We start from the raw sequence: 19982 nt of genomic DNA, 5'->3' as shown, positions 1-19982 counted from the left end.
TTTAATGTGTCTGCCCTCAAGCTATATTAAGGGGCCAGGACATTACAGCTCAGTGCGTCTGTCTCTCAGTAGGATAGGGGATATTTTGCAGCCCAATACGGCTTGCTCTTTTTTGGTGCTGTCACTGAATTCAGCGATTATCATCGTATCCAATGACTGTTATCCGCATTTCTCTGAGGCATGTGTCAGAGCAGACGACAGGCTTGAGGCAGTAGAAGTGCATGCTGCTTGTGCCATGGGCTGACATGCAGAGAATAGATCTGATATTATGGTGTAATGTCTGCAACAGCCGTCAGTGCTGATCACTAAGGTGAAATCCCCTGGCTTAGCAGTTTGATTTGAATGGACTTTAAAGAAAGTGGATCCTGATAAGAAAAAAAAAACTGTCGATTAAAAGTGGACAGAGAATAATTGTTAGAGGCCAGAGGAGAGGGCAGTTGCAAGACATGTGTCAATACGAAGCACAATTGTAAAAGACTTTTACTGAAGTATCAGATGGAGCATTCTCACCTCCATCTCTTCAGAATTAAAGGGACAATTCAGGAGGAATGAGAGGCTTGTGAAGCAGACCGATAAAGGTTACTGTTCTGCTCTGTGGAGATTTACCATAGTCTCAGCTGCATAAAATAAAAATGTTTCATGTTTTGGAGATAGATTAAATTGAAAGTAAAAACTAATTCCAATGCACAATGGTCAAGAGATAGAAATAACTTGAAATACAGCAGAAATTACACAGTTTTAGAGTGATTCAACACTTTCACTGTTAAGACGTTTATCTGAATTAGAGGAATAAAAATTCACGACCTGTTTTGATGGCAGCTTGTCATCAGCCTTGCTATTGTCTTATTACCACAATAAATCCTCAACGACACGCAGTTCACTAAAAATTGGTTTTCTCTAACAGAAGAACCCAGTATCTTTGAAACTTAGGAAATGCAAGGAAACACACACACACAGGAACACACCAAGAAATATAAAATAAAAACAGTTAATTCCACAATAAACTAATAAATACCAAATTTGCATCATTGTCATATTGTTTTTTTGCAGCATTAGTGGCCTTTATTTTCTTATTTTTTGACAGTGAATTGATAGGAAAGGGGTTGGGAGACGGGGGAAGACATGCAGCCAAAGTCAACAGGCCGGGACACGAACCCGTGACGGCCTGTGTTGAGGACTAAGGCCTCCGAACATGGGTCCCACATTTGCTAGTTTAATGCTGATGTTGTCATCCAGGACATGGCAGTCCTAAGTGCTTAATTAGAAGGCAACTGGACTTCTTCTCGTGTTTCTTTCATTAGGAGCATTTTCAGAAGAAGAATTTTGGATGAGGGCTGAAATATCTTCAAAAAACAAGTCCAGTTGCCTTCTGCTTAAGCATGTGGGTCCACCAGTTTAATTATGACATAGCATCTCCTTACATTTCATTTAAATTCAAAACAGAGGATCTTTCCTCTTAGTAATAAATCTATAGTAAGAACAATGCCAATCATAAATTGGTTGTCTATATTGTCCAAGCTTTTTTTTATTGTTTTCTGAATTTTATGTATTTCTAGATATTTTTTCTTGTCTGTCACTCTCTGTCACTTATTCCTTCTCATTAGTAACCAACTCCTACTGGCAGCTTCAATTAAACCCTGTGGTAATGCCCCAGAATCTATCTCCCTTTCAGGCTGTTTAGCTGTACTTAGTTTTGGAAGCCGGGCCTGTTGCCAGGCAGTCTTTCATGTTGTGTCATGTTCTTTCTCCAAAATGTAGGCCTTCTAAATAGTATATTTCACCTTGTTGGTTCATTCAAAATAAAAAAGCTGTATTCTCATCACAACACAGAAAAATACCATTCTGAGAAGCTGTGCTTACAGCTGTCTTGTACCTGAAGCAGCAATGCTCAAGTCTTATGTTTGGCAAATAGTATTCAAGCAGTTACTAAAATCATCATCTGTGTTTTACAGTGTCATCCTATACTAACTACTAGTGAGCACAAAGTACACATGAGCATAATGGAAGCTCCATTAGTTTTAGGGTAATTTGGTCTCTAGGGTTTAAGTTTTGTAAATTGTTTTTTTCAAATAATAAAATCTGACCAAACTCCAGTAACTTCTATACTGGAAATGCTGTAATATAATAAAATGTTATTATTCTAAATTATTCCACAAGAAGAATAAACATAGTATTTATCTAAACCTCCATGGAAACAAAATAGGAATCTGGCATTACCTCAGTAGGTATTCATGGATAAATGTGTCTCTTCTGAATTGTTACTGACAAAGCAACTGCAGAGCAACTAAATAAAATATTTAAGTCGATGAAGACAATATATTTCCTTATTAAATAACAGTGCTGTTGTATGAATCTAGAATAAGTGTGATTACTCTTGACTGTTTGAACAGCTCATTAAATACTGCAAGACTACGCCATTCGTCATGTAAGGTAATTTAAACCATATGCAGCAGTGGATCACCTGCATATAACTGTACATAAGATGAGGGTGTTTAGATTGTGGAGTGATAAGGGACTAATGAGTTGATTTTGTCTTCCAAGACATGTCAATATTGGAGTCATGCTAAAATCTAGAAGCACATTGGATTTTTTGGACAGCAGTATGTCGTCATGTGAAAGCCTGAGGGAAATTTGTCAATATATCATCTTTTGTTCAGCCATGTCACACATTTTGTTGGGGAGATCGCCAACACTATTCTGCACCCAGTTTTTGAGAAATGTGGCACATTGTGTGTATTTGGATGAACTGTGTAAAATTTACAATGACTTACTTCATGAAGACAGGGGAAGCTAATGATTCCTATGGTTACACTGTCTTCTTTTGTGTAAAGACTGACTGATCGACGGACCATCTGGGGATTAAAGTTTAATGCTCGATATACAATCTACAAATACCCTCAGTGGTCCAATCATTATTACCAGAATTACATGGAAGACAATGCTATGTCTGATGTCACGTCTGCCCCTCGAAGCATTTGGTATGCTAAGGTATATAAAAATTCAATATTGCAGACAGAGCGTCTGCATAGTTTAGCGTGACACTATTCTTGTATTGTTGCTATAACATTTAGGAGGCACATTTGCAGTATATGAGGTGGGTCTAAGTAGCAACAGTTGCACACAACGTTGAGATGGGGTAATGTTTGCATATAGCCTAATGGTAGGATTGTTTTAAATGTTTTTCTATTTAGTTTCTGCACAACTCATTGACCTGCTGATGGGGTAATTCAGCCATTTGAATCACCTCTGTTGGAGCAGTGACAGATCTAGAATATGTACAGTACAGACCAAACGTTTGGACACACCTTCTCATTCAAAAAGTTTTCTTTATTTTCATGACTATGAATATTGTAGCTTCACACTGAAAGCATCAAAACTATGAATTAACACGTGGAATTATATACTGAACAAAAAAGTGTGAAACAACTGAAAATATGGCTTATATTCTAGGTTCTTCAAAGTAGCCACCTTTTGCTTTGATTACTGCCACGCACACTCTTGGCATTCTGTTGATGAGCTTCAAGAGGTAGTCACCTGAAATGGTTTTCCAACAGTCTTGAAGGAGTTCCCATCACTCTCCTTCTTGGTCAAATAGCCCTTACACAGCCTGGAGGTGTGTTTGGGGTCATTGTCCTGTTGAAAAATAAATGATGGTCCAACTAAACGCAAACCGGACGGAATAGCATGCTGCTACAAGATGCTGTGGTAGCCATCCTGGTTCAGGATGCCTTCAATTTTGAATAAATCCCCAACAGTGTCACCAGCAAAGCACCCCCACACCATCACACCTCCTCATCCATGCTTCACGGTGGGAACCAGGCATGTAGAGTCCATTCGTTCACCTCTTCTGCGCCAAAGATCTCAAACTTGGACTCATCAGACCAAAGCACAGATTTCCACTGGTCTAATGTCCATTCCTTGTGTTCTTTAAATTAAGGATACTTTTATTCTATCCTATTTTACTCTATCCTATTCTATTGATGCTTGGCTGAATCAGTCCTCCTTGACATTGAAGCAGGAAAACAAAGGATTTCCATGGTAATAGTCAAAGGTGAAGGAGGAGGGTGTGTCTTTGGCGTGATGCAGTGAAAACGGTTGTTGGCCGCCTGAATGGTGAAGAAATCGTTCTGTGGTTTGGTGCTATTCCTGCTGCTCACCAAGTCTCCGCTGTCCTTCTCTTTCTGGCTCCCACATGTCTCCCTTGTTATCATCTTGAAATAAGTGGGAGACTGTGAAGGGAACAAATTCTGAATATTAATGAGGCCGTAAAGAAGAAAAATGTCACTCTGCCTTTGTCTAATACGTCTTATCCTCATTTACTTGTTTTATTCCTCTCTTAGGTTTAAATGCCCTGTTTATTAGCATATGTTAAATGAAGTGGAAGGTTGGTAGGGCAGTTTCATACTAACACCTAATGTTTACAAGATCATTTGACCCAGGCAAACATGTTGGATGAATGGCAGCTGTGGTTGTTTCATGGATCACAGAATTTTATCATGATTGGTGCCTCACAAGTCAGAGGCTCACTGTTCCGCTTGGATGTATCCATAGATTCAATAAAGTAACTGGCTTTCTAGAACAAAAAGATCAACATGCTACTTTGCATATTTATTGCAGCTGTACAAAGCCATTTGGAGTGTCAGAAAATTATGGACGGCCATTTTGGTTTTCTGATCAATTTATTTGTCAGTCCATAATTGAATCTTTGACCTGAGGAATTAGAATCTGACGGCAAAATAGGGTCAAACCTTGTATTAGCAATGTACTTATAAGGCACCATTGATATTTGACAATGTAATAGATTTCTATTAAAGATTTGGATTATATTCCTTTAAAATGTCTCTGTGTCTCTTTTGATGTTTTTAAAAACATTTTATATATGTGAGAAGTTTGGTATTGTAAGTTCTAGTCATCTAGCTTGAGTCTGAGAAAAACTGAAGAATTAGTTATTCCTCCATCAATCACAATGTTGACAATTGTCATAGTTTATGTCCTTCGTTACCTGTTGTTTTGTTGGAAGCTTGACAAAATGCAATCTCAAGATTAAGTGTTTTTATTACTTGTTTTTTCAGTTGTCTGCATGTAAAGTAAATATTTTCACCTTTACACCTGAGACTGAACAATTAACCATCCAATTTGTGAAACATCTGTTCAAACTCTTGAGCAGTCACAAATATGCATGAGAAATTTTAATTTGTCATTATATCTGAACTGTCCTTAAAACACAAATGTTAGGGGTGTGTTTTTGGTTTTGTGATGCATTGACAGTGGCTGAATAGATGTTGTGAGGTTTGGAGACTCAGATTATCTGTAAAGATCTGAGAAAACCCCAGGAAGAAAGAGAATGAGTAAAAACAGTAAAGACCAGAAAGATCAATGTAAAAAGTTACATTTTGACATATTAGCATAAACATTTCACCTTTTGTGGTGGGAAGGTTGGCTGCAGTTCAGCCATGATGCTGCAGAAGTGATCTTTCACACCAAAGTCAAAGAAAATATGGAAAATGATCAAAAGAAAGTGCAGGGTAAATGGTTTTCATAAGGAAAGCCAATGAACAGAGTAACTAATCATCCAGTTGTTCAGCTGAAGATAACAATGTTTAGCTGGTTTCCACTTGGCACGGGGCTTTTGGTGTGTAAGTAGCTTTATTAAAACATAGACATATGAAGAGTTTGGTACTCAATCTCTACCCTCGGTTATTCCTCCTTTCATTTATGTTATTTTGGCTGACTCTCGTCCAGCTCTGCCTGTCTTTCAACGATGTGATCAGAGGTCATGGCTTAATATTCCAGGCAGAGAGACATCAGTATTCCCGAGGCCCACACTCTAACTGAGCCATCTGCTGCTTCTGAATTGCTTCTCTCGTCCTCTGTCTGCTCCTCGGCCCAGCTTTTAAGCTCGCACACATACTCAACGCAGAAATATGCAAATAAGCACGCTTGTACACTCATACTGGACCTGTGTTTGCCATAATAGGAGAGCATGTAAAGGTAATTCAAATTTTTCGAACAGTTGCTGATGCATTTTCCTGCAGATATGAAGAGGACCCCAGCAAGTGTTCCCTGGCTGCAGCTGGAAACACACAAATGAGATACTCAAGGCAAAGCTGGTGTGCTGCTGTTACTGCCTCTTTGTGCATGTGATTGTGTGGTTTCCAAGCTCTTCTTGTGATGAAGGTAGCAGCTCGCATGAGTACTAACATTTCAGAGCATTTGTGTTGCAGACAGATACTTAATGGAAGTAGATATAAGGATATAGAAAATGAACCAACTGGATTTTGATTTCTTTTTGCGTTGGTCTCTGATTTTTGTCTTAAATCTGTCAATTTTTATTCAGGTTCTGAGGGGCTTGGGCAGTACAGCAGCGTTGAGGGCTGAAGCCTCTGTATACATGGGCCGTGCACTCTACCGCTGCGGCAGCCCAAGATGCTACTTTTTTAAGCCACTAATTTTAAGTTAATAGGTACTTGAATCATCTTTAGAAAAAAGATCACTCTGCAATTAATTAAAGAGCATATTTAGACAATGATTTTCCTCATTGTACGGCCGTTGAATTACTGTGCTGTAAAAAGCTGAATTTATTCTTTCATGTTACATTCCTTGTTTATTGCCATTAGCATAGTATTCGGTGAGGGGTGACTTTTATTTTTTTCTTCTATTTGTTTTCTATGAACGAAAGATATTTGTAGTTACTATAAATCTTCAAATTTGCTGAAAATAAAAACTGATCAGAATTCATGTTGTTCTCAATTTGTAAAACACACAGGCTCAGATATTACTAGCTAACAAAAATTTCAATTTCAAATTTTTTCAAAATGTTGAAATTTTCAATTTCAAAATGTTGCAATTTTCAATTGCAGATATGGGATGTGTCATGGTGAGGTTTTGGAGTGGACCGAAGCGCAGACAAGAGCTTGGAAGCAGCATTTCAAAAAGCAGTCTGTCAGCTTTAATTAAAAAAAATCAAAACGTAACAAAACACTGCAGGTACTGAACAGGGTCGAGATCCAAACACTTACATTACAGACACTGCAGGAACATGGAGACTCAAGGCAGGGATGAGGATAAAGGGTCGAGTTGTAACGCAAGGAACCCACAAAAACATAATGAAACAAACCAACTAATATGCAGAGAGAAGGCAGGAAGGCAGAGGGAACAGGTGAACCTAATACAAGTAATTAACAAGACACCGAGCAGACCTAAAACAAAACTATAAACACAGATAAAAATAAAGCATAAGAATCAGGGATAAACATGAACTGAAGGAAACTGAGAAACTGAAGGGAACATAAGAAACACCAAATCTAAGAACGAACAAGGAACCCATAAAGCAAACCAGATTACAGAGTAATGAAACCTAACACCACACAGACTGAACAGACAGGAAGGGAAGCAGAGAACACAAGGACTAGGATGTAAACAAACAAAATGTAAACAATAAGAAAACACAACCTAACCAGAGGGGCTGGAGAAATATGATAATTAGTAAACAAAACAAAACACAAAGTCCAAAATGTCACATCCTGACAGGATGGGATAAATCAATCTCCTCCCATCCCATAGTTGACAGAAAGAGAAATAGAGACTTTAATTGCTAATACTAGCATTTAATAATACCCTCATATATGCCCATCCCATGTATGTAAATTCCAATTTGTACTTATAAACTTGCATTTAATTAATGAGGCCTAAAGTTAATAATAGCATTCATTGAAAAAAAACAAAAACATGTTGATGTGTAATATTTCTGTGGCATTCATGAAAAAGCATTTTTTTGCATGCAGAGTACAAAATGAAGGTATTCCAAGGGTTAAAGATAATGACATTTACAAAAAATGTGGAAAATAAAAAGTGTAAAATTAAAAATACTATTTATGGATATATACCTTATGAAGCTTATCAATATAATGCAGTTGGAGTAATAAGAACATGAAATATAAACGAACCACAGTAGGAATTCAAAAGATGTGTGGAGTTGAGGTTATTGAGTCATCCAAAACTACTTTCTTTAACCAGGAAGTGATCCAATGTGAAAAAAAGTGATGGGGAGGAATTCATTCTATATAGATAAAGATATTTGACTACTTGCACCAATCTTACTGTCACAGACTTGCTTTTAATTTATGCTTATTATCATGGATTTGCTTATTTGCACATGCCTGCCAGGAGGAACTTTAGTGATTAGTGTGAATGACACTGAAGTAGCACTGAATAAGACAGACAAAACAGCTAATTAGTTTTCTGTCACTGATCTCAGAATAAACTGAGAATAAAACAATTTGCTGCTGTTCCTGTGAAGTTCTCTCTTCAGCTCACGTTTTGTTTTCCGCTTGTCAAAAAAACAAAAGAAAAGAATAAGGGAAACGATATTTACTGAGTGTGCTTTTGTTTTAAAACTGAAGAAACAACTCTCTGAGTCTCAGAAAACTGTCGTGCTTTGACCTATAGGCTAAAAGAGCTAAAATCTGTTTGTGTATCTGAATCTGAAGCAAAAAGAAAACTCATAAATCACTTGTTCTTTATTAAAGTTGTTCAGCAATAGTTTATGGATGCAATAAGCAGCTGCCTTGGGGATAAAATAAAAGTTGCTGCAGTAATCTATGATATGCAAACTCAATTTTATTGCAAGAAGGGCTAAAAATGTGAGCTTAAGGGCCAAAGTAGGATAAGAAATCACAATAAAACTGTAAAAGTATTTGTATTGAGGTCTTTGAAATTGGAGGCTGTGGCTTATTTTGTAAAGAAGCTTTGAAATCCTAAATAGGAAAGTGCATCCTCTGTCTGCAACTATAGATGTAATAGATGTAAACTATAGATGTAAATAACACAGTAATTCCTTCTAAATAGTAAGAAATCAGCAGAAAACACAAAAAATACAATTAAGTGTTTTGTGAATCCCGGAGAGGACAACACCCTATAGCACTGTGCTGGTGAAGCATTATTTTTAAAAGCCAAGAATCCAACAAAGACGATGTCAAAGGTTATCAATCCCCAGAGGATGCAGTTACCCCTAGTTACCAATCCTGACTCTGAGCTCTAGGGAATTGTTTGGGGCGCGGCTGAGCTCTTAACTGATGGAGCTGGTTTATAGTACGAGGATAAAGAGAGGGTGGAGTTACAGAGGTGCATGCTGTGGGGCAGCTAGAGGGGGATGGGAGGAGCGAGGAGCAACATTAGGGAGGAAAAGCAGGGGTGCTGTTATTACAGCAAATTCTAGACCTATTGTTTACCACATCCCGGCTCCAGGTAAGACATAAAGATGAGGTTATTCTTTTACGTTGTCTGCATAAGGAGGGATTGAAAAGCTAACGTGAGATGTTTGAAATGTGCGACATGTTGCTTTGTTTCATCAGGTGTGCTCGAGTATCTGTGTCATCTGTGTGAACTCGATGCATGTGTTTTATGAGAAACCTCAAACTGCATCATAGGTGCCAATGTCTTATATTTGTTTTAGACATGTGTTTCCTGGCATGTTGGGCAGATCTAATTAATCACTTTAATCTCTGGAAATTGGAAACATAATTCGGATGAACAAAAACTGATAGAGAGCAGCGACAACATATCTTATGAGGGCAGTTGTTCATGGCAACCTAATGACACAACAGAGAGAGAGAGGCCCCTGACAAAATAGATGGAGAATAGTGAAATGTAAATGTATACTACACCATTTAAGCTGTTACACTATTTCTTATCTTTTAAGTTATTGACAGGTAATTAAACTAATATAATATATTAACAGAAGGACAGATTTGTATAGAAGACTCTGAACGCTTGTAGAGGCTCCACACTAAATGTTTACTTTTATAAAGCTTAGCCTGAGTGACACATTGAGCTGAGAATTAAAAAACAGAATTATGCTAAATCGACTCAGGGTGCTGCTCAAAATGTGTATGAAGTGGAGACGAGAAGCCATACCTAGGTTACAGAAACATATCAGATTCTTAGACAGTGAAAATGTGGGACATGCAGAAAAATAAAATAAAGTGGGCGTTTATTTGCTGGTAAAGAAAACTTGCAGTATTGTTTCAGTTTTTAGTTGTTTTAAAGCATATCCAAATTACATTTATTATTACAGAATACTACTGATTAGTACTTTTGGTTTTAGGATGCAAAACTAATTCTGCATCAACATAATTTGACATCACTCAGGCTGTCTCTTTGTGTTTCTCCATTTCATAGGTTCAAACCATTAAGAATGCATGGCTTATAGGCCACAATTCATGGCCCAAAGGAAGAGGCCTGGGACCAGTGGGGGAAACAGCATGCCTGGTCCCGTCCCTGCCTCCTGTCCCACCCCTCGTCCTGCAGAGTCACGGGATCTGAAAGCCCTGCCAGTGCGGGAGCGCCCACTACGCTACCACAAAGAGTCTCACAATCCAAAACCACTTCCTCATTCCTGCAACGCCCAATTTTCCAAGCCTCAAGATGTGGGCCGCGGTCATCCGGAAGAAGATGTAGATGTTGATATGAAACAGTATAGCAACCAAGATGCTGACTCACAGCTTGAGAATCAGCGGCCAGCTACACCGTCAACACCTGAGCATCACCCTCATGAGGGTGAGGACAGCAACAACCATGATCAGGCAGACTTTCATGGTGAAGCTGACAGTCTGGATGATGACTCCAGCTCTGACTATGTAAACAACACTTCAGAGGATGAGGAAGACTATGATGATGGTGAGTGTGCTCTCAACCATCTTTCTGTGATGATTAGATATTTATATTTGTAATAAAAAATCTTTAAAATGTTCTGTACCTTGGTCACTGAGTGCACCTATCATTATTTCTCTATTTTCATATATCAGCCATAAGAGAAGTGCATAGTGTATTTTCAATTAACATGTCAGTATTTGCATGTATTACTAAAGCCTTTCCTAAACCAATGCAGCCCACCAGTATGTTCCAATGAAGCAGGCAATACAAGACCAGCTAATGTGTTCATTCTAGGGAAATACGAAAAGAATTGTTTTTGACCAATCTCAGAATTGCAGTAACGGATGTGACAAACAATTTTATAGCTTAATTTTAATATATGTGATACATACTAAACCTGCTGTTACACTATTTCTTATGTTGCCATGTAAGTTGGTGTCTCCAAACGTTTTTCTTACAAGGGTCTAAACATATATATATGAAACGTATTTTGGAGAACATCAAGTGCTGAAATATGAATGCCACTGTGCTGCTGCATCAGGATGGTTTAAGTTTAATTTCTCTCCACAGTTTATTGACCTGGAGTTTAAAGTTATATGTTCTATACACACTGTATAAGTCCCCTCAAGTGGTCAAATAATTATTGACTGAAATAAAAAGAAAGTAAGTTGGAGTGAATCAGATGGTTTACTGTGAGCATTCAGCATACAGAAGTGAGGGAATCTTCAACAGGGCAGACAGAACACCTGCATAGAGTAGCATGTGATAAAGTAATGTAACTCTTGGCTTATTGCTATTGACATTTAGATACCACTTGTGTTGACTCTGTAGCAGGGGTGTATATTTCCACAATATATTGTATGGTATTTCACAGTTGCAGCTAATTTTCCACAATGTCCAAAAATTATATCACAGCTTGGGTAGCTGGTGTTCAAACTGTGTATGCTACAGTGTTGAATTGGTAGGAAGGGAATGCTGTGTCATTGTTTAATGAAAGCTTTAACTCAGATTGGTAAAAAGATAAAAATGTACACCCATTACATTCCTTCCATGGTCCTTTGTATTTGCTCTGATATGTATTTTATACATCTATTACAAAAAATGTCAGATACAACCCTGTCAATTTGGTACGCATGTGTACCAAACAAATACAGTGTTGTTTTATAACTAAACGCATGCAGAACATTTATGGATGGAACTGGGGGCAAAATGCAACGTTTAGTAGTGCAACTTTAAAAATTGACTCCAAAACAAAACAGAGAGAACTCCCAGCTATCACTAATCTTTGCTATTTGGGAACTTTTTCATACAACCACAGTAGAGGAAAAAAGGTGGACTGAAACAAAACTTTATGTTAGCATACCCATCTTTCAACAGCAATAAGGTATACTGCTTACTCTGAACTTAACTGAATTACTCACCTGAAACAAGGTCAAGCTGAAAGTAAACCTCACAGATAGTAGAGAAAAATCTTTTGACATGCAAATTGGCTACCTGTAGCTCCAATTAGCCTGAACCTGTACATCTTATAAAATGCAAATCAAAGGAATCTCCAATGTATAAACACGTTTTATTCTTGGTCAAAATCTTCTGAACATAAACAATTAGCATTTTAAAGTGGTTATATTGTTGTATAATCTATCTATCCAGACATTGGCTATGCCTGCTAATACTAGTTTTTTCATTGAAAACAAGTCCTACCAAATCTTTTTTACTGCTGTCTGAGTGCTGGTCTTTTTTTGTTGCTGACCAATTCTTCTTAATTACTTAATTTTGTAATTAACGTACTGAAAAGGTACCGAACCGTGACTTTAAAACCTGAATACATACCAAACCTTTATTTTTGTGTACATTACACCCCTAATAATGTTGTATTTCAGTAAATAAAATTCAGAAATAAAGGATAAAAACTTAAAATAATTTAATACAGATACAATACGATAGCAGATAGCGAGCCTAAATGACCAATGAAGAATCATGTGTCTAAAGGTACATACTGTTTTGCCCAAAATTATTTACTACATCATATGTAGCAGTGATTCAGGAATGGTTCTAAAGTGTATAGAAATAAAGCAAACAACTGTCTGTTTCTGATCATTAACCTCTCTAGGATTAGCAGAGGAAGATGAGGGAGTCACTTATTACATTCGCTACTGTCCTGAGGATGACAGTTACCTGGAGGGAATGGACTGCAGCAGTCAAGGAGACTGTCACCACAGCCAGGGAGACTGCTCTGGTAGCATTCAGCAACACGGATCCCACGTTGGTGAATGCCAGGAGGCTGAGGAAGGATGGGCAGAGGAGGGAGAGGAGGAGGCAGAGGGAGTGTTGAGAGAGGAGGAATGGGTTGAAGATGATGAAAGAGAGGAGCCAGTGAGAGAGGAGTGGGAAGAAGAGGAAGAAGTGGTGGAGGAATGGAGAGAGGGAAATGAGGAGGCACAAGAGGAATGGATTGAGGAGGGCCAGGCGAGCCAGGAGCAGTGGACAGAACGGGAAAGGCAAAGGGTGGAAGAGTGGGGTCAGGGGGAGGGGGAGGTCCGCTGTGAGGTGGTTGAACAAGATCCCGATGAACAGATTTACAATGGACGCCCAGAGCCCATATTGGACCACCATCATCACCAGCCTCTGATCCAAAACACCCCCTGCCACACCCAGAGGCATGACCGAGAGGAGGAAGAGGCAGAGAGTGAGGAGGGCTGTCCAAATGAAGACGAAGACGAAGAAGGTGATGAGAAGGAGAAACATGGAAGAGCTTACACTGGAGACTATTATCCTTCTGAAGACAATGGGAACTCTGTACGAGTCTCCCCATACCGCAGCCGTAAGGTGCTGGTAGTGGAGGGTGAGACAGGGGAGGAGGCAGAGGAGGACATTGATCAAATTGTTGCTGAGATCAAGATGAGTATGAGCATGGGGAGTCTAAGCAGTGGAACTGACCAATCCCCAGAGGAGCTGGCACAGGACCCTGTATCAATTGACTATCCTCATTCTAAGTCTGAGGCAGCATCCTATGCACCAGTTCACCATCGCCACGACAGCAGGCCCAAGTCTCTGAACATCCCCTCCATGCACCAAAACAACCCTGACCTCCAGAGGGCCATCAAGTCTCATCCACGCTCTCCTGAAGACAGACAGAGATGGGTTCAAGAGCAGGTAATGTGTTACTGAAGCGCAGAAGCTTTACTTTTTGCACATCTAAACCAAAACTGCTTTCAGGATCCCCTGTTTAGAAGTAAGCTATTGTTCATTTTTTGGTATTTACCGTTGGAAACATCACCTAGAGCAGGCAGTTGTATCTGCAGTACAAAGGTTCTGAATCAGAGTCTAGCTAACAACTAGTCAGACGCTTTTTCATCTTATATATTTTGTAGCCACTTCTGTTTTAGAGTTTATTTACATCAAAGTTCTGATTCTCTATACTTTAGACTGTGCTGAGCCACGACCCAAAACTGCTATTTCTTTTATGTGAAACACATACAGAACATCTCAAATTTTTTAAACTAAGAGTAATTTTCTAGTGCAAAATGAAGGAGGTGTAATAATACATAAAATAGGGGCAACCTGAAGCTCTACAATTTTTCATTTTTCATGTTTCAAAATGTTAAAGATATGCAGAGTGGAGCAGTTCTTTACTCGCTCCATCTTCATGATGTTGTGACAGATGCCTTAAGCAGTAAAGTGTTCACAAGTCAGTCAGATGAGAAGGCTATATCCCATGATGAAAGGAGCTTACATAAATGAAGCATCGTTAAATCATGAAGGATAGCAGTGCAGTTGTTTAAACTAGAACCCTGTTAGCTCTACACCCCACCTCACACCTACAGACTAACTCAGATCAGTGACCACCTTCCTATGCAGCTCTGAGGGTTAAAACCAGGTGGTTGACAGGAAGAAGGCATGCTAGGCCTAATTTAAAAGTGTTTGATGGACATGCTGTTGTCTAGCTGAAATGTGTAAAAAACTATTCTAAAAAAGACATTGTTTGGATGGGAGTATATGTTAGGCTAAAGCATGGTAATAGGATTTGAAATTGTTGTGTTGAAGAGATGAAGACAAATTAAAAAAGACATGTTTCTCTCCAGAAGAATAGCTGAAGCCTTGTTCCTCCCCCATGTTACCTAGAGAGTTACTCCCTCCTTATGTCTCCTCTAGACCTAAAGAAAGGCAGACTCTTTACAGACTCAGGATGGACTTAAAAGCATGCAGAGATACCCTCTATTTAAAAAAGTCAAATAGTAAAAGAAGAAGAGAAAATCTTTGTTGGGCAGCAAGCTGATAAACACCTGCCCTGCCATGCACACATTATACTTATCATTTCACTTTCTGCAGCTCATTTGAAGTGCAGAAGTGAGTCAGCGGAACAAGATTAAATTGGAAAAATGCACCCCACAATGCAGATTCAGATGACTCCTGGACTTGTGTAGATGATTTGGTCATTTCATGTTCTGTAATCAAATAAAATGTTTTCTGTATACTGATTCACAGTGCCCTTCAACTTAACCAGGGCAACAGCAAATTTGATTAGACTTTGACTTTGTAGTTGTGAACCAAAAGGTTATGTTTAACAGGGAAACTAAGACAATTATTTTGGGAGGTCTCCTATACCCAAACCAGTAAGCACAGAACTTTGTGTTGCATCACACATTTTATCAGTTAGAGATTGAATGCGAATGATATTCTTGGAGAAGCTCCAAAAGGATGAATTTGCTGGGATTTCAATATTTACATTGTATACAAACTAGGCCTGGGTATACACGGGTTAATGGTTTAAAGGTTTAAAGGTTCTCCAGTTTTATGTCATACAATTTAATGGTTGAAAGTATTGTTAATAAGTTGCCAAAGAAAGAGACAAAGTGACATAGAGTAATGAATGTCTCATTAGCTGTTGCTGTGCACTGCTTGTCAGCTGGTTAAAAGAAAAGGTTAACAGGCTTTCTCCTTGCTCACAAGAAAGATGACTTCAGCTGTTTGGAAATATTTCCATTTACCAAAAACAGATACAGTTATGTTGTGGAGCTTAAAGATGAGTATCCATAACTGTTTTTAATTAAGCGCTTCCCATGGATTTAAATTATCACAATCAAAATAACACTACATAATTGTATTTCTATAACAGCTGGAACAATTGTTGCCAATTAAATTGTGTTTTACGCTTAGATACTGTGAAATGAAGGTCTTTTTACTCAAGGTTTTCATTCGAAGTCCTGTACCATCCCATGCCTGAATTAAATACAGATGTTCTACTTGAATCAGAAATCTTTGGGTTAATCTTAATTAGCTTTCTCCCTGTCAAACTGGATACAACCATTAAGCTTGCAGAGTTCTATGATTTGTTGCATTTAAGAACCACAGCTTAATTGTTTTGTGTTATTTAAAGAAGAATTTTAAATAACACAATCGGATGGATATATTCTGTGTCTGCAAGATTATGGCATTTACCTTTAACATAAGGTAATGTGTAAAATAAATGTTTTATCTCCACCCTTCAGGTCGTCTGGATAGTAACCAAACATGCTTATTTTTCTAACAGTTTATCTTTTCTTTAGATTTGTATTTCATTGTTAATGTTTAACTGCTTATGAAAGAGTCTGACCTCTATCAAAGGCCCCTCAACAGTAAAAGTTATAAATGTAATTTTACCCTTAGGCTTTAATTGTTGTTAAAAAGGCAACAAATCAGGCAGTCAATAAAAGAAAGGAATAATGTAGTAAATGTGTTCTCTGGGAGATAGAAAGAGTCTTTACAATCCTAGTCTTTAACAATTTAATAACGATTAATTCCTGCATGTTGTGTCTTTAGTTTGGATCCACTTGGGATTTATTTTTACAAATGTAGTTTTGTACTGTACAGCTTTGCATTTTAGCATTCCATTCTAGCAAACAACAAGCTCATTATTGTAATGTTTGTTTGGACTACTTTCGTTGTCCGATGAGCTAACCCCTCCCTCCTACTTCCCTATTTCTAAGGGGATTGCTCAATCCAGCTCTCCATCCAACGGGTCCAGACTTCCCTAAACCTGGAAGGTCTTACTAAGCAGGTTTACTGGAAAATCTGTTTAAGCTGGTGTCGAGAAATGACATCTAACAGCCTGCATCCAAAAGTCTCGCCCTTCTTCAACTGGTGGTCTGGACGACCGAGTAGCCCACAGCAGTCATCCACTCCTCGACAGTCACTTCTGTTAATGACTGCTCATTCCCTATAACTTGCAATTGGTATATGGGTTAGGTTGATTTTAGTGTCTTGGCACGAGCCCCAAGGGCATTGTTTTAACAAGTTTGGCTTAAGGCAACTATAAAAACCTCCAAAAATCATTTGGAACCAGGCAACAAGACTTTTTACCACCAACGAAAAACCCAAAAATAAGGTGACTCAAATAATTGACTGCCCACAATAAATCTAGAAATGTATATGCTTTCTTTAATTAGTAATGCTTTTGCAGGGGTCAGTAACGGCTTAAAAATAAACAAAACTTAATTATTTGAATAATAGAAATAAATCATTCAACTCAACCTATCTTTCCCTAATGCTGAAACGGGTCAGGCTGAAGAGGCTTTGGAGACGGAGGCTCTCCATAGATCCGAATGGAATGAGTTCTTCAGTAGGCAACTAGTGATTGTCTTCTTGGTTGAAGGGCAAATCTTCAGTTTTCATCTTCTATGTGGACAGGCGCTGATGCTCGGGGTTTTGATGGTCAAGTTGGAAAGAAAAAATAAATAAATAAAACATTTTTTAAATTTTTAAATTTTTAAAACAAAAACTTTGTTGGCATATGTTTCAAAAGTCGGTAGCTTCCAGAGACTGAATAGTTGAAGGAAACCTTTGAGGTGTAATTGAGGTTGGTTCAGGACTTCCAGTAGCCTGAAACTTAGAGCAATCAGTTGTTCACTGACCAAGTTCACTTCAGTTGTCTTGGTAAAAATGCAACAGATGAAATTCAGATTTTCAATTTTGAGTTGCAGCTCTTCTCAGGGCACACGGGTTGATCCTCTTTATAATGCAGAATTTGTCAGAGGGGCTGCGTCTCCGGTCTTCTGATTCATCTGTAGCTAATTTCTTCGTCCGTTCTTGTTCGCTGGTCTTCTGCGAGGAAACAACCCTGTTTCTTTCTTTGGCACAGTTTTTATGGTACAGATAGCCTCACTGCTCATCCCCTGTTGCCGGGCAAGCTTTCCCATCATTGAGTTACGTGGTCACCGTGACTTTTCGGTGCTGTCTCCCAGCCTCCGTAGACAGAATCGTAAACAGCCCGCAGCTGGCTCCCTGTGTTATGACGTCCGTCTGTTTTGTCGGCCTTCACGACTCCCGCTCCTGTCCTGGTGCTATGACATTTGCCTGTTTTTCGAACTTCAGACTGACGAAAAAAAGCGTGCACCTGGCTTCTCGTTTCTCGCTCCCATGCTTGTTATGACTTGAGCTTGCTCGTTGATCTTCCATCCATGCCCAGTTCCCGTGAAGCTGGCTCTCCTCTGCCCCTCCCGTCCTAATGTTATGACTCTGCCTCTGGCTCTCAGTCCATTGTGCCCTCCTTATCTGCTCAGCCTCAAGCTTTCTAACACAGTATTTCTCTGCTTCTTGCTCTCACACCAGTTACAGCTAAAAAAAAAAACATCACTTCATTTTATTCATACATCACAATTGATTAACATTACCCCTCTTCATTACATTTAATAATTGTAGAAAAATAGAAAATCATCATACATTTTTCTTTGATTATACTTGTAGTTTTCTACTTCTGAAAAAGATAAGACAGTCACAGTTAATGTGTGACTCCATACAGGCCTCTTCAGTCCTCAGTTCCAGAGTGTGAAGATATACTCATTTTACTGTTTCATGACATCTTATCCATGTAAAATGATCATTATTTATTTGATACTCTAAAGATTCGACTCTCATTTCATCATATGTGATTGTTGTTAAACTCAATCATAGGGATACACTTCTGCAAAAGAAAGAAGAATTAAAACATACTCCAAATGGGCCCCCCAGACTTCATAGCTTTAAAATGTGAACATTTACTGCTGTATATGTCATTGATCTAATTATGAGGGTTTAATTTATTTCTGCATGGATACATGGAAGGATCTCACCTCATTTTGACAATACTGATCAGTTAACTCTCTTCCGCTACAGGAAGACACACAGACTCACAATAACACGTGCTGCTCATCCGAATCTCCTTTTTGCCACTGCTCTGAGAGGAAGGGTTTAAACAGCAGAGGCTTTTCATTTCAATCCTAATGCCAGTGAAATTTAATGAGCAGCGAGAGACTGCTAAATTGTGTTTCTCTAATTTCTTTTCTCTTTTGTCCTCTGATTGTGCACACAAATTGAACAAGCTACACCATCATTAAAGATGTTCCACTTGGTTAAATACTTCTCCCAGTATGGTTTATGCGTGTTCCTGGAAAGACAAAAACTTTTCCCTATTCATTCACACATTTGTTTCATTGGAGTTAAAAGCTTTCTTACAATTCTTGCATTGTATTTCAACTCTATCATATCTCTGTTCTATTCCGACTCTTATATTGTTGCACCTGTTTGTTCTGTGTTGATCCGACAGGTAAGTAATGGTCCAGAGCAACCGAGAAAGCAGCAGCGCTCCGATCTCAATGTCCCTTTGGAAAACAACAATGTACCAGAGGTATGATGCTGCTGGATATCTGACTGCAGCATTTTGTTTTTACAGTTTTAGTGAGGCTGGTGGTTATTTTACACAAAATATATGTGTATAGTTTAAGTGTTTGTGACCACTTGAGTAAATGTGCAGCTGTGTAATTACAACTGCAGCTCATGTCTTGGCGGCATGATAACGTTGTAGCAGTCGAATATGCGTTTGTGGTTTTATGAGAGCAATTTTTCACTGAGATGTCTGCCTCTTCTTGCCTCTGAGTGAAGCTTTACGAGTTTGTAGTAATCTGGTCACAAGGATCTGGCAGATCCAGTGAGATTAACTGTTTGACTGTCAGGAATCAAGTAGCACTAAAGAGTCCTTCTTAATGTTCTCACTGCTTAACCTGCACCATCAATCTGGGATGACATAGTTGCACTGTTATTGAACACTTACTTATGAAAACGGCACAACATGAATACCAGAGCAGTTTAGTACATGACATGAGCATAATTGCATGGCTGTAAGTAAGGGTTTTTGCCAAGTCTGAATAGAGGATCTGAATAATATTGTATCCAGTTCTAAAGAAATAAGTATTCTCCAACATGGCTGCTTTCCTGTATTATTTGAATTTGGGTTGATTTATTATTTGAGCTTCTTTGCCGAACAGATTTGGAAGCAAATGTGTCCCAATATTCAAATTAAAATGGATTAATAAAAT

The 19982-nt window shown here is 38.5% G+C and overlaps 1 protein-coding gene across 5 annotated transcripts in view; it reads left to right on the top strand.

Annotated features, from left to right (window-relative positions):
• apba2b (amyloid beta (A4) precursor protein-binding, family A, member 2b) overlaps positions 1-19982 on the top strand; it is a 78777-nt gene that overhangs the window by 23618 nt on the left and 35177 nt on the right. For 4 of the 5 annotated variants that reach the window (XM_047362860.1, XM_047362859.1, XM_047362858.1 and 1 more), the window contains exons 2-4: positions 10180-10677; positions 12764-13806; positions 19214-19294. In XM_047362860.1, the coding sequence (XP_047218816.1) occupies positions 10200-10677; positions 12764-13806; positions 19214-19294 (1602 nt within the window). In that variant the 5' untranslated portion in view covers positions 10180-10199. Of the gene's footprint in view, positions 1-9227; positions 9247-10179; positions 10678-12763; positions 13807-19213; positions 19295-19982 lie in introns of those variants that run through there. The other variant, XM_047362857.1, reaches the window with a different exon arrangement.

This window comes from Girardinichthys multiradiatus, chromosome 4 (genome assembly GCF_021462225.1).
Source record: "Girardinichthys multiradiatus isolate DD_20200921_A chromosome 4, DD_fGirMul_XY1, whole genome shotgun sequence".
NCBI lineage: Eukaryota > Metazoa > Chordata > Actinopteri > Cyprinodontiformes > Goodeidae > Girardinichthys > Girardinichthys multiradiatus.
Note: the sequence above shows the minus strand (reverse complement) of the source record. Positions and strands in the feature narration are given on the sequence as shown.